General features: G+C 43.9%; 1 protein-coding gene across 2 annotated transcripts in view; it reads right to left on the minus strand.

Annotated features, from left to right (window-relative positions):
• LOC124545490 (vesicular glutamate transporter 1-like) overlaps positions 1 to 14,051 on the minus strand; it is a 130,074-nt gene that overhangs the window by 35,217 nt on the left and 80,806 nt on the right. For both annotated transcript variants that reach the window (XM_047124433.1, XM_047124432.1), the window contains exon 7: positions 2,779 to 2,902. In XM_047124433.1, coding sequence (XP_046980389.1) covers positions 2,779 to 2,902 — 124 coding nt within the window. The remainder of the gene's footprint in view (positions 1 to 2,778; positions 2,903 to 14,051) is intronic.

Raw genomic sequence — 14,051 nt, forward strand, 5'->3', positions numbered from 1 at the left:
AACCACATACATAATCAGCTAGCTGCTTCCATGAAAGTCTGTCATCTATGCATAAATCCAAGAATTTACAATCTGCACAGGTTTTTGGTAGAATTGTATCAGTCACAGTATTTTGTCTGTTTGGACCACTTGGTTTAAAAGGAATAATATTAGTTTTTTCTGTGTTTACTTTTAGGTCCTCTCTTTCAAAGTAAGCTCTTGCTTTTTCAGTAAAGTTATGTATTTCATCAATTCGGCTGGGCTCATTGTCTGCACAGCAGACACTTGATGTACTATCTGCATACATAGTGATCAATTGCTTATTGTCAAGAGAACTTGGGGAATCATTTAAATAGCATATGAATAGGACTTGATCTAAAATGGAGCCCTGAGGAACACCAAAATGTATATTTATTATACTTGACCTTCTCCTCTCCAGTATTTCTCCATTAGAGTATATAATCTCCGTACACTGCTGTCTACCCTTTAAATACATTTCTAGCAATTGCATGAGTTTTCCAGTGACACCACTCTTTGCAATTTTTAATAAGAGCACGTCATGATGCACCCTATTAAAAGCCCTTGAGGGATACCGGACTACTCCCACTGCTGCTTGGTATTTTTCATTTATTTTTTCAAGTACATGATGGACGAATTGTACTGCTGCTGACATGGTACTTTGACCTCTTCTGAAACAAAGCTGGAAATCACCTAATATGTCAGCATTGTTGCAATGTTCCAGGATTTTTTAATGTTATTTTCTCTATCAGTTTGCTGAAAGCTGATATTAGGAAACGTTTTATTTCCCCCTTTTGTGTATTGGTTTAACTACAGCCAGTTTCAAATTGTCAGGGAACATATCGTCTTTGAGAACACAGTTTATTAGATTAACTAGTGGTTTCATTAGATCATGTTTGCGTTCTTCAATAGATATGGAGAAATTTCATCTAATCCTGCTGATCTTTCGTTTCTGAGGCTATTAATAAGCTGCATAATATCATATGTTCTTACTGCAGGTAGTGCACTGCAGTGCTGTTTGTTACTGGACTCAAATGTATGCTGTATATCCCGTTTCATAGAGCCATCATTTTTGACAGTATCTATGAAGTAATTATTAAAAATATTGCTGACTATAAGGGGACCAGAGGTATCTTTATTATTCACAGTTAATTGTACAATATTAATTTTAGTTTCTGTTACATTGTTTCCGATTTTATTAACAACTGACCAGCAACTCTTTGAAACATTATTTGAATCCCGTATCTGTTGGTCGATTCTTTCTGCTTTTAATCTCCTGACTTCTTTGCAGTACTTACATTTGTACTGCTTGTAGAGTTCTTTATGTAACTCTGTGTAAGCTATACATGTTTTCCATTTTTCCTTTCACATCTTTTGTTTTAAAAATCAGATGGCACAGGTATTGATTTTAAAGGTTGATTTTTCTGGATACTCATTTTTTTAATGGCATGGCTCTATTTCCTAGCAAACAGAACACAGTATGTCATTCGTAGTGGAAAGAAATCTCCAGCTGTAAGAGAGACTTTGGGTGTAACCCAAGAGAGTTACAGGATCATCACTATTCACAATGTACAGAAATGACCTATTAGGTAACACAGGAAGCTACATGAGGCTTTTCACAGATGATGATGGTGTATGCAGAGAAGTCGCACCACTAGAAAATTGTAGTGAAATGCATGAAGATTTGCAGACAGTTCACACTTGGTGCAGGGATTATTAGCAGTTGACACTCAATGTAAATAAATATAACACATTACACACAAATAGGCAGGAACAGCCATTATTGTGTGACTACACAATTGCAGGACAATCACTGAAAGCAGTCCCATTCCTCAAGTATCTAAGAGTATGCATATGAAGCAATTTAAAGTGAAATGATCACATACGACTAGTCACAGGTAACACGTAACAGACAGACTGATTGATTCAAGAAATTATCAAGAAATGCAGTCCACCAACAAAAGAAGTAGCTTACAAAACACTCATTTGACCCATACGTGAATATATGATTGACATTATCAAAATAGTGGGTAATCTAGATCTATGCAGAAACAGAAGTAAAACTTCAGACAGCTAAGATCACTACTGTACAGCATTTATTGTGATGACTGGTTTCAGCAAACAAAGCTGCCATCATCAGGTCTTCTGCATACATTTCACTGAATCTTGACCAAATGCATATTATATCATATCGTATCATAGAATCATATTTAATGAACATGAAAACAACAGTATATCAGCAAGTCTAGCATAAAATAACTATTACAGAAAACAAGTACACATTGCACTGATTATACAACCTCATATTTGTACATCAGCAGAATGAAGACTCTTCATTCTGCTGACGTACATCAGTTTCATAGTGACGGAAGAGATGGGAATTTCACCTACAACATTCTTAACTCTGGACAATAAGAACTATTTTTATTATGTACAACCAGCTGCTTTTAACCTCCAGCATTTGGATATCAATATAAAATTAGTTACAGTTAACACAGCTATGACAATATAAAGTTATTTACAAAAACACATGAAAATATAACAAATATAATTATAATAAAGTTATATGTGGATATACTTTCGAAAATATATACAGACATGTTGACACTGTCATTTCTAACATACTGCCAGTTGGCTTTCTAAAGTGGAAGCACCATATATTACCAACAAGAAGTTTCCCACCTCCGTACACTGCTTCCATCTCACTTCCAGTAATGATTTCTTCAAATACAATAATTATTTTTCCCCCTCCCTGTCCTCCTCAAAATCTCGCAAACGTACCTTTCATGAAGGTTGGAAGTTCTGTAAGTAGTGTGTAGAAACCCCAGTTTTCACTGAAATGGGCAATCATTATTGCCCATACTGGTAATGATGTCAGGAAACGCTTCCATGGTACCACCATGTCCTGAAATAATTTGTAACTAATTCTCAACTGTCTTTGATGTCAAAAAAAAAAATATCTCTCTCTCTCTCTCTCTCTCTCTCTCTCTCTCTCTCTCTCTCTCATTAGTTTATGAGGTTTCCACCTAATTTTCATAACAGGATTCAGAGTGTGCACTGCAAAATATGAAGTCACACATGGACAAGATAGACATGAGAGCACAAAAATTAATTAATTATGTGCCTGAATGGTAGAAATGAGAGAGAGAGAGAGAGAGAGAGAGAGAGAGAGAGAGAGGGGGCGGGGAGGAGGGAGGGGGGAGGAGGGAGGGAACACAGCAGGTATTTCATGTAAATAAATTAAGAGGAGATATGATTTTATTTCTAACCATAATGTTAACAGACTGACTGCAAAGCCACAATGGTCATCCACTGCACTGGTTCCATATGGCAAATGTTCAATCACTCTACAACAAATTGCCTGAATAGCCTAAACCTGCAAGTTTGGTAGATTATGAAATTACAGGAATTAGCAAAATTTCTGCAATGATGTAACACCCTGCTCTAGATAGATTTCCTGTGTGAAGTTACTGAAATTTTTTTCCCACTTAGCACATACACATTGAAACTGATAGAATGTAGACATTTAAAGATGGCAAAAACCATTTGTACTGAATGGGTGATGATCAGGTACCTAAAGAAGTGACCATCCAGTGGGCAAAATGAATGTAGGAAGACTACACAGAAGTTGAACTTTAGAGTGACATTGATAAAGGTAGCCTACTAAAATCTATAGTGTAAAAGAAATGAGGGAACTTTACATAAGCTAGACATACTGCATGGGGCATAACTTACAATCAATTTTATATTATGAATATTTTTAAACTTGTATTTGTGATTTGTCTACAAACATGAAAATCTAAGTCTCCTCTTCTCAGATTTTCAGTGCAGTTTACATAATCAACTAATATGTACTGACAGGAGGAGAGAGAATTATAAACTAACTACTAACAAAACTATGAAATAATTTACAAAGTGCATCATTGTGCACAGATCTTTAAAATTGCAAGAAAATTAAGAAAAATTCATCAGTGCATGACCACTTACTAAAAGAGCCCCTTCCATTCTGAATTATTTTACACTGATTCCAGGAGATACTTTATTTCACAATTTAAACCTCTTTTTCTTCCTATTTGGCCTTCCAGACACCTGTACCAAGTTTCATGCTTCCTCTTTTTCTTCCTATTTGGCCTTCCAGACACCTGTACCAAGTTTCATGCTCCTTTGGTACATCCTACATCAAACCCTGTGTGTACAAAACCTCCTATAAGACTGTAATTAAGTCAGTTTACTATAAAACATTCACTCTACCAATGGCTACTCTTCCAGCCACAGCAGCATTCCACCACTGCATTGTTCAATCTGCTGCAGCCTTACTTCACCAGCCATAGTAACCTTCCAGTACTGCATCATTCCAACAATAATTGCACCACTATCACTGTACAGCAGCACGGCTATACATTTGGCTGTGGTTCTATTTAACATTACACAATAGGATTATTACATTATAGGTGTAGCTTACTTGGAACCAACTCTTTGGGGTATTCATTCACATGTAAGCATTAGTGTTATACACTGTGATGATGAAAACAAAGAAAGATATAAGTGCTTAGCCACCAATGTGTGATGGTGAATGGATTTCCCACTAACCTTTTGTGAGCTGTTACATGTTGCCATTGTATGTAAAAAATAATGAACAGTGTTTTCTGTTCTCCTTTACTTTATTTGAAAAATATTTCTTATCGATAATAAAGTTTACTTACCACAATGTGAAAACAAGCCTAGAAACTTAATAACGCAATAAGGGTATGAGCTCATACAGGTCAGAATAATATATATTGCAGACATGAAGCAATGTGTTCCAACACCAGCAGTGAACCCACGACAAACAGAAACTGAATGTTTATCAGTTACACTCGTGCAGCGTAACACCAAAAGATGTCAGGTATAGACAGTGCTGGTAAGAAGTATTCCCAAAAGCTTTGGGATACCCCTTAGCTGGTGGTTGGTTGGTTTAAAGGAGGAGGAGGGGATTGGGATTGGGGGGGGGGGGGGGGGGGGGGAACTGCGAGATCATTGGTCCCTTGTTCCCGGTAAAATAATTACACAAGGGAAAGAAGAAAAGAAAGGAGACATACAGCACAATAACAGGAGAACGGAAGAACCAGAAGAATTACAGAAGGACAACCAACACTACTATGGACAAAACAGGAAAGGTAAGCCAGAGAGAGAAGCAAGAAACAGGTAGAAGAGATAAAAACAAGAGAGCAGATGGCCGTGGCTGGCCGACCACAAGAATGAAAAGGAAAAGCCAGTCACTCTGCAACACATTAAAACATCCAGCCTAAAAGCATTAGAGTGGAGAACACAAAGGGACAAAGGCCATGCTCAAAAACTTACACAGAATGATAAAACCCACCATCACGTATAAAATGTAAAACTAAATTAGCCGATGATGCGTTGTCAGCTGAAATTAATGGCAACGAGTCTGGTAACTGAAGAGTCTGTTGCAGGGCAGACAAAGACGGACAGCTGTACAAGATAGGGGCCACTGTCAGCCGAGCACCACACCAACACAGAGGTGGGTCTTCACGGTGCAGGAGGTAGCCATTTGTCACCCAAGGGTGGCCAATGTGGAGCCAACAGAGAACCACCGAGTCCTTGCGAGAAGCCTGTATGGAGGTCTTCCACACATTCTTAGTCTCCTTAATGGCAGGCAGTTTATTGTGCATACTGTTATGCCATTCCATCTCCCAAAACCGTAAAACCTTGCAGCGTAGTACTGAACGTAGGTCAGTTGCCGAGAAGCCAATCTCCATTAGCGGTTTCCACGTAGCCTCTTGGCAGCTTCGTTGCCTGGGATTCCGATGTGACCTGAGGTCCAGACAAACACCACTGAACAATTGGACAGTTCCAGGGTGTAGATGGACTCCTGGATGTTCACTACCAAAGGATGACAAGGGTAGCACTGGTTGATAGCTTGTAAGCGGCTGAAGGAGTCAGTACACAGAAGAAATGACTCCCCGGGCATGAAAGGATGTGCTCAAGAGCACGAGATATAGCTACCAGCACAGCAGTGAAAACACTGCAGCCATTGGGCAAGGAACGCTGTTCAATATGTCCTCCATGGACTACACGAAGCCGACACGATCATCAGCCATCGAGCTGTCGCTATAAACCACTTCAAGGCTTCGGTACACGCGAAGAATCAAGAGAAAGTGGCAGCGGAGAGCCATGGGGTTAACTGAGTCCTTAGGGTCATGTGAAAGGTCCACGGAAAGCCGCGGCCTAGGTGTACACCATGGAGGCGTACATGAATGGACCTCAAGTATAGGTGGTATGGACAAGGACCCCAGTTCAGATAGACAGGATTGGACACAAACTGCAATTGGAAGCCCTGACCTGGGCCGCCAATGCGGGAGATGAACTGCTTTGGGTGGGAAAAGGAGACAGTAATTCGGACGCACAGGAGAACTACGAACATGAGCAACGTAAGTGGCCAGCAATTGTGCACACCTAACCTTCAATGGAGGGACTCCAGCCTCCACCAGGATACTGGTCACTAGACTCATCCTAAAGGCTCCTGTCGTTAGCCGAACGCCCCAGTGTTGCATTGGGCTGAGTAAACGCAATGCTGAGGGTGCTGCCAAACCATAAACCAGACTCCCATAGTCAAGGCAGGATTGAACAAGGGCTCTGTAGAGCTGCAGCTGTGTAGAGTGCTCTGCACCCCAGTTGGTGTTGCTCAGGCAGCAGAGGGCATTGACATGCTGCCAGCACTTACGCTTAAGCTGACGAAGGTGAGGAAGACAAGTCAATCAGACATCAAAAACCAGTCCCAAGAACCGACATGTCTCCACTACAGTGAGTGGATCGTCATTAAGGTAAAGTTCTGGTTCCGGATGAACGATATGACACTGACAGAAGTGGATAACACACAACTTTGCGGCCGAAAACTGGAAACCATTGGCTAGAGTCCATGACTGCACCTTGTGGATGGCTCCCTGTAGGCGCTGCTCGGCAACACCAGTATTGGTGGAGCAGTACAAAACTCTGAAGTTTTCTGCATACAGAGAAGGTGAGCCCTACAGCTGCCGCTAGACCATTAATGGCCACTAAAAATAGAGATACACTCAATACAGAGCCCTGCGGGACCCCATTCTCCTGGATATGGGGGGAACTACGGGAGGCACCAACTTGGACACGGAAAGTATGAAGTGACAGGAAATACTGGATAAAATTCGAGAGAGAGCTTCGGAGACCCCACTCATATAATGTGGCAAGGACATGATGTCGCCAGGTCATGTCATACGCTTTTCATAAATCAAAAGTGACGGCAACCAAGTGTTGGCATCTGGAGAAGGCTGTTCGGATGGCAGACTCTACGGACACAAGATTATCAGTGGCAGAGCGACCATTGCGGAAGCCGCCCTGACACGGAGCCAGTAGGCCATGTGACTCTAGGACCCAAACCAACTGCCGACACAACATATGTTCCAGCAGCTTACAAAGAATGTTGGTGATGCTAATGAGCCAACAGCTATCCACATCAAGCAGGTTTTTACAGAGTGTGAGCACCGGAATGCTGGAGCTCTCCCGCCAATGCAATGGAAAGACACCATCGCACCAGATCCGGTCGAAGATGATGAGGAGATGTCACTTGTAGTCAGATGAGAGATGTTTAATCATTTGACTGTGGATCCAATCTGGCCCAGGAGCAGTGTCGAGGCAATGTGAAAGGGCAATGAGGAGCTCCCACTCTGTAAACGGGGTGTTATAGGATTCACTTTGGTGTGTAGTGAACAAGAGGACTTCCTTCCATCCTCTGTTTGAGAGTGCAAAAGGCTGGGGGGGGGTTATATTCTCCAACACAGAGGCACGAGCATAGTGCTCGGCAAAGGGCTCGGCAAAGGGCTCGGCAAAGGGCTCGGCAAAGGGCTCGGCAAAGGGCTCGGCAAAGGGCTCGGCAAAGGGCTCGGCAAAGGGCTCGGCAAAGGGCTCGGCAAAGGGCTCGGCAAAGGGCTCGGCAAAGGGCTCGGCAAAGGGCTCGGCAAAGGGCTCGGCAATCGCGACTGCGTTGGTGGAGAGCATGCCATTTATGTTAACACCAGGAACACCAGGCGGGGGTCTGGTACCTAAAAACACATTTGATCCTTGCCCAGACTTGGGAAGGTCACGTATGACACCCAATGGCTGAGACGTAACTCTCCCGACACTCCTGCTTCCGTCATTTGATAAGTTGGCGAATGTGGGCACGGAGCCATTTAAGGGCTATGAGGTGCTCCAGCAAACTGTGCCACTTATGCTGCTGTAGAGCTCACCGACACTCCTTAATTGCTTCAACAACGTCTGGCGACCACCAAGGGACTGCCTTTCGCCGGGGGCACCCTAAAGAGCGAGGCATCACGTTTCCTGCCACAGAAAGGATTGTTGTTGTCACCTGCTCAACCATCACATCGATGTTACCATGTGGGGGAGATTCAACGGTGACAGCAGACGTGAAAGTTTCCCAGTCTGCCTTGTTTAAAGCCCATCTGGACAGGCGTCTGTGAGTCTGATGCCAGGGCAGTGACAGGAAGATGGGGTCGTCACGTGCTCTCCAGTGGACAGATGGGAGAAGTCCTGGGCTGCACATTGATAAATCAATGGCCGAGTAACTACCATAAGCCGCACTGAAATATGTGGTGGCCCCAGTATTTAAGAGGCAGAGGTCGGACTGAGACAGTAAGGTTTTGACATCTCTGCCTCGGCCAGTAAGCACGGTGCCACCACACAAGGGGTTATGGGCATTAAAATACCCCAAAAGTAAGAAAGGTTTAGGGAGTTGATCAATCAGTGCAGCTAATACATTCAGAGGTACTGCACCAAATGGAGGAAGATATACATTGCAGGCAGTTATTTCCTGTGTCGTCCTTATTCTGACAGTAAAAGCCTCATGAGGGGTTTCACTACAGTCTGAGTTTAGGACGCAAACTCCACCTGATACTTTATTATAGTTGCTATGGTTCCTGTAATACCCCTTATAGCTGCGGAGGGCAGGGGTCTGCATTTTTGGGAACCATGTTTCCTGGAGGGCAATGCAGTAAGCAGGTGTAAAGCTTAACAATTGCCTTGGCTCAGCCAGGCAGTGGAAAAAACCGCCACAATTCCACTGGAGGATGATATCATCATGAGACTGGGAAGGTATTGAACATTCAAAGAGGCAGTTTACACCTCAGGGTCATCTGCTGTCACCGAATTATTGCCTGAGCAGTCTATATCCATTGTGTCTGAGGGTCCCGTGAGGTCTAGGTCCTTAGTGGATGCCAGAATCTCTACCTCATGCGCAGACACAGAGCTTGTAGGTAGTGGTGGTGGTGTGGGTGCCACCGCAATTCCCTTGGTCTTGGGGATCTTCTTTTTGGATTTCTCTCGCTGCTCCTTGGGTTTCCATGCCTGGGAGGATTTCACTGATTCAGTCTCCAGGACTGAAAACGAGTGTGAAACCCTACGACCAGCTCCTTTTGGGCTCTTCAGCCACTGCTAGGTCTCATCTTTCCCACTAGCAGAAACCTGGGAAGGGAGTGTCCCAAGGGACCCCTTCCTAGTGAGAAGAGCCAAAGAAGACTTACACTTCTCCAGTACAGAAGTGGGGACTGATACTCCTGATGGTTGGGGAGGGGGTGGGGGTGGGGGTGGGGGTGGGGGTGGGGGTGGGGGTGGGGGTGGGGGTGGGGGTGGGGGTGGGTGGTGAGGGGGGGGGAGAGGGGTGTTGCTCCCGAAGTAGGTGGTGCAGGAGCAACAGGGAGGGAAGTGCCCCCCACCATCAATGAGCAAGTGTAGTTTTCCAGCTCTGAGAGTTGACTGGGGTTGGTGGAACTGATGGGGGTAGAACTGTTCTAGCAGCGGTGTAAGTATTCAAATTTCCTCTTAGCCTCAGTGTAGGTCAGTCGATCCAGGGTCTTGTACTCCATGACTTTCCTTTCTTTCTGGAGAATCCTGCAGTCAGGCGAGCAAGGCGAATGGTGCTCTCCGCAACTGACACAGATGGAAGCGGGGCACATGGAGTATTGGGATGTGATGGCCGTCTGCAATCTCGACATGTGATGCTGGAAGTACAGTGGGAAGGCATATGGCTGAACTTCCAACATTTAAAGCACCACATTGGGGGAGTGATATAGGACTTTACATCACATCAGTAGACCGTCACCTTGACCTTCTCGGGTAATGTATCACCCTCAAAGGCCAAGATCAAGGCACCGGTGGCAACCTTATTATCCCTCTGACCAAGGTGGACACGCCAAATGAAATGTACACCTCCCCACTCTAAATTGGCGTGTAGCTCATCGTCAGACTGCAAAAGCAGGTCCATGTGAAATATGATACCCTGGACCATATTTAAGCTCTTATGGGGCGTGATGGTTACACAAACATCCCCCAGCTTGTCACAAGCAAGTAACGCCCATGATTTGGCATAGGATGTTTTTTTGATCAAGACTGACCCAGATCTCATTTTGGACAAGCCCCCCACCATCCCAAACTTGTCCTCTAAAGATTCTTAGTCAACTCTCTAACATACAAGGTACCGGGGCGAATAAGAGCTGCTGCCACCCTCAGCCTGACCCTGTGAACGCTTAAAGACTGCTGGTGTTTGACTCCCAGCAAGAGATGATGTACTATGCTTCATCGCATGTCATCTGCCCTGATGCCACCCACTCCAACCAAAGGCCCTCTCCGTGGGCGCCACCCAGCACAGCAAAGGCCATCTGGCAGGATTGCCATTGCCGAGAGTCCCAATGCCCCAGTGACATGGGCATCTACTCCTCGGCATACGCGGGGAGTTAATGGCACAGGCATCAGCAGAGTGATTCCTGTGTGGTTGGGGGACTACAACCAGCAGGGTATATGGTGGCCCCACCACAATGGACTGCCTACCATGCTGGATATCTGGTGCAAACAAGTCCATTATCATCATCAGCAAAGAAAACAATACTGCACAGTTGATGAAAAAATACGCACCTAGGAGGGTGACCTCGCCCAACAGTTGGAGAATGAGCAGAAGTGCAGTTCCATGGTGACAAAGGATGCGATAGGTCTCGGCGCTCAGCGCATGACGGACATGATGCACCATGTAAGGCACCCTTCTCCAATTCGCTCGCTCTTCGGGAAAATTTTGAAAAATGGAAGTCGAACCCTACAGAGGACCACATAAAGGCTGAAACGTGTGAAACTCCTTTTAGTCGCCTGTTGCGACAGGCAGGAATATCCTGGGCCTACTTTAGCACCCGGACGCGAAGGGGAAAGCTAGTGGTAAGTATGATTCCCAAGAACCATTAAAACACCATTGTTTGGTGGGATAAATACTTCCTGCAATCCTGAAAGCTATATTTTACAACAAACAGAAACTACAGCTGGGGCAGCAGATTGCCACTAGATGCCAGGAGTGTACAGAAGTGGTAACACATCACAGCCAATGAATTTGCTAACAAGTAAAATGCTGACTACCAAAGAAAAATGTGAAAAGAAGAGAATAAATAAGCAATAAAAAAAGACAGCATCAATTCTTTTAGCAGTTTAGTTAAGACATAGTAAAAGATTAGGAACAAAAATATGGTGGTGTTTCCAAGACTCGGAGTGGTAAGCCAAAAAAGTTTTAGATTTTTAAAAGAAAAAAAATGAGGCAGACAGAAATATGTGTGGAGATAAACTGAATAAAGAAGTAAACTGGTTACAGTACGATATCTGTTGAGAACAAATAATAGAAAGAGATTTGTAACATTTATCAAACAGAGTTGCCAAATGCAATGGGTCTCAAATCCCAAAGGACAAACAACTGGTGGCTCCCAGTGCAAGCATATTTTTATCAATGCTTAAGAAGACAAGATTTTGGCTAATCTCAGGTAAGATGGAGCCAACACTTTCATTCATTTTTCAATGGGTTTGTACTCACCTTTGTGTGGAGGAAAAAGAACAACAACTTGAAAAACCACAGTGCATCATTTCTTTCTAGGGTTCATCAAAAAGCCATCATTTTAATTTTTGCTATACGCCAATTTTTATGGGTTCTGATGACTGTTTCATTAACTGGGCTTGTGTCAGTTACAGTGTGGCTCTGTAGTGAAGTGACAAATGCAGAAATTTGTGACACCATTTCTGGTTACTACTGGAACTTTTTTCCGGTACTGCTTTGTGTAAATGAAGAATATTGAGTTCAACCATGATTCAATAAACTGACTGGGATAGTTATTTCTCTCACGAGTGCAAGGTACGGATATACCACTCCTAACAAGACCATGGTACATAAAGTATTGCAGTTTTCAAACAAATACCCAAAATGCTAATTTCATTACTTTTTAATGTCTTCAGTACAACTGGTATGTGTAATGGATTAACATACTGTATCACTAATATTTAGTCGAAGGCTCATATATGAAACTAATGTGAAGACTGAAAAATTATATACAGTTTACTGGCAGTAGTGATGGGTGATTATAATTAGCCAGCTTCATGTTCGGTGGAGCATCTGCATGATAAATCATGTGAAACAAGACAATTCACACACCCACACCACACCCACACCCACACCAACACCAACACCAACACCCACACCAACACCAACACCAACACCCACACCCACACCCACACCCACACCAACACCAACACCCACACCCACACCCACACCCACACCTTTTACACATAACGATAACAGAAATTCTTCTATGGAATATTTTTTTAATTTTATTTACACGTCTACTTCCGTAGGACCATATTGAGGAGCAAATCTCCAAAGTCATAAAAGTATTAAAAGATGAAAATAAAATGTTTATGAACCCGAGAAAGAGTCAATCCATAAGTTTAAGTAAATGCAAACAACAATACGACAAGAATCAGCTTAATTTTTCAAGGAACTCCTCAACGGAATAGAAGGAGTGACCCATGAGGAAACTCTTCAGTTTCGATTTGAAAGCACGTGGATTACTGCTAAGATTTTTTAATTCGAGCTGTAGCTTATTGAAAATTGATGCAGCAGTATACTGGACACATTTCTGCACAAGAGTTAAGGAAGTCCGATCCAAATGCAGGTTTGATTTTTGCTGAGTATAACTGAGTGAAAGCTGCTTATTCATGGAAGTAAACTAATACAGTTAACAAGAAATGACACTAAAGAATATACATATTTGGAGGCCGATGTCAAAATACCCAGACTCATGAACAAGGGTCGACAAAGGGTTCGTGAACTTACACCACTTATTGCCTGAGCCGCCTGTTTCTGAGCCAAAAATATCCTTTTAGAATGGGAAGAGTAACCCCAAAATACACTCCTGGAAATAGAAATAAGAACACCGTGAATTCATTGTCCCAGGAAGGGGAAACTTTATTGACACATTCCTAGGGTCAGATACATCACATGATCACACTGACAGAACCACAGGCACATAGACACAGGCAACAGAGCATGCACAATGTCGGCACTAGTACAGTGTATATCCACCTTTCGCAGCAATGCAGGCTGCTATTCTCCCATGGAGACGATCGTAGAGATGCTGGATGTAGTCCTGTGGAACGGCTTGCCATGCCATTTCCACCTGGCGCCTCAGTTGGACCAGCGTTCGTGCTGGACATGCAGACCGCGTGAGACGACGCTTCATCCAGTCCCAAACATGCTCAATGGGGGACAGATCCGGAGATCTTGCTGGCCAGGGTAGTTGACTTACACCTTCTAGAGCACGTTGGGTGGCACGGGATACATGCGGACGTGCATTGTCCTGTTGGAACAGCAAGTTCCCTTGCCGGTCTAGGAATGGTAGAACGATTGGTTCGATGACGGTTTGGATGTACCGTGCACTATTCAGTGTCCCCTCGACGATCACCAGTGGTGTACGGCCAGTGTAGGAGATTGCTCCCCACACCATGATGCTGGGTGTTGGCCCTGTGTGCCTCGGTCGTATGCAATCCTGATTGTGGCGCTCACCTGCACGGCGCCAAACACGCATACGACCATCATTGGCACCAAGGCAGAAGCGACTCTCATCGCTGAAGACGACACGTCTCCATTCATCCCTCCATTCACGCCTGTCACGACACCACTGGAGGCGGGCTGCACGATGTTGGGGCGTGAGCGGAAGACGGCCTAA

This window comes from Schistocerca americana, chromosome 8 (assembly GCF_021461395.2).
Source record: "Schistocerca americana isolate TAMUIC-IGC-003095 chromosome 8, iqSchAmer2.1, whole genome shotgun sequence".
NCBI lineage: Eukaryota > Metazoa > Arthropoda > Insecta > Orthoptera > Acrididae > Schistocerca > Schistocerca americana.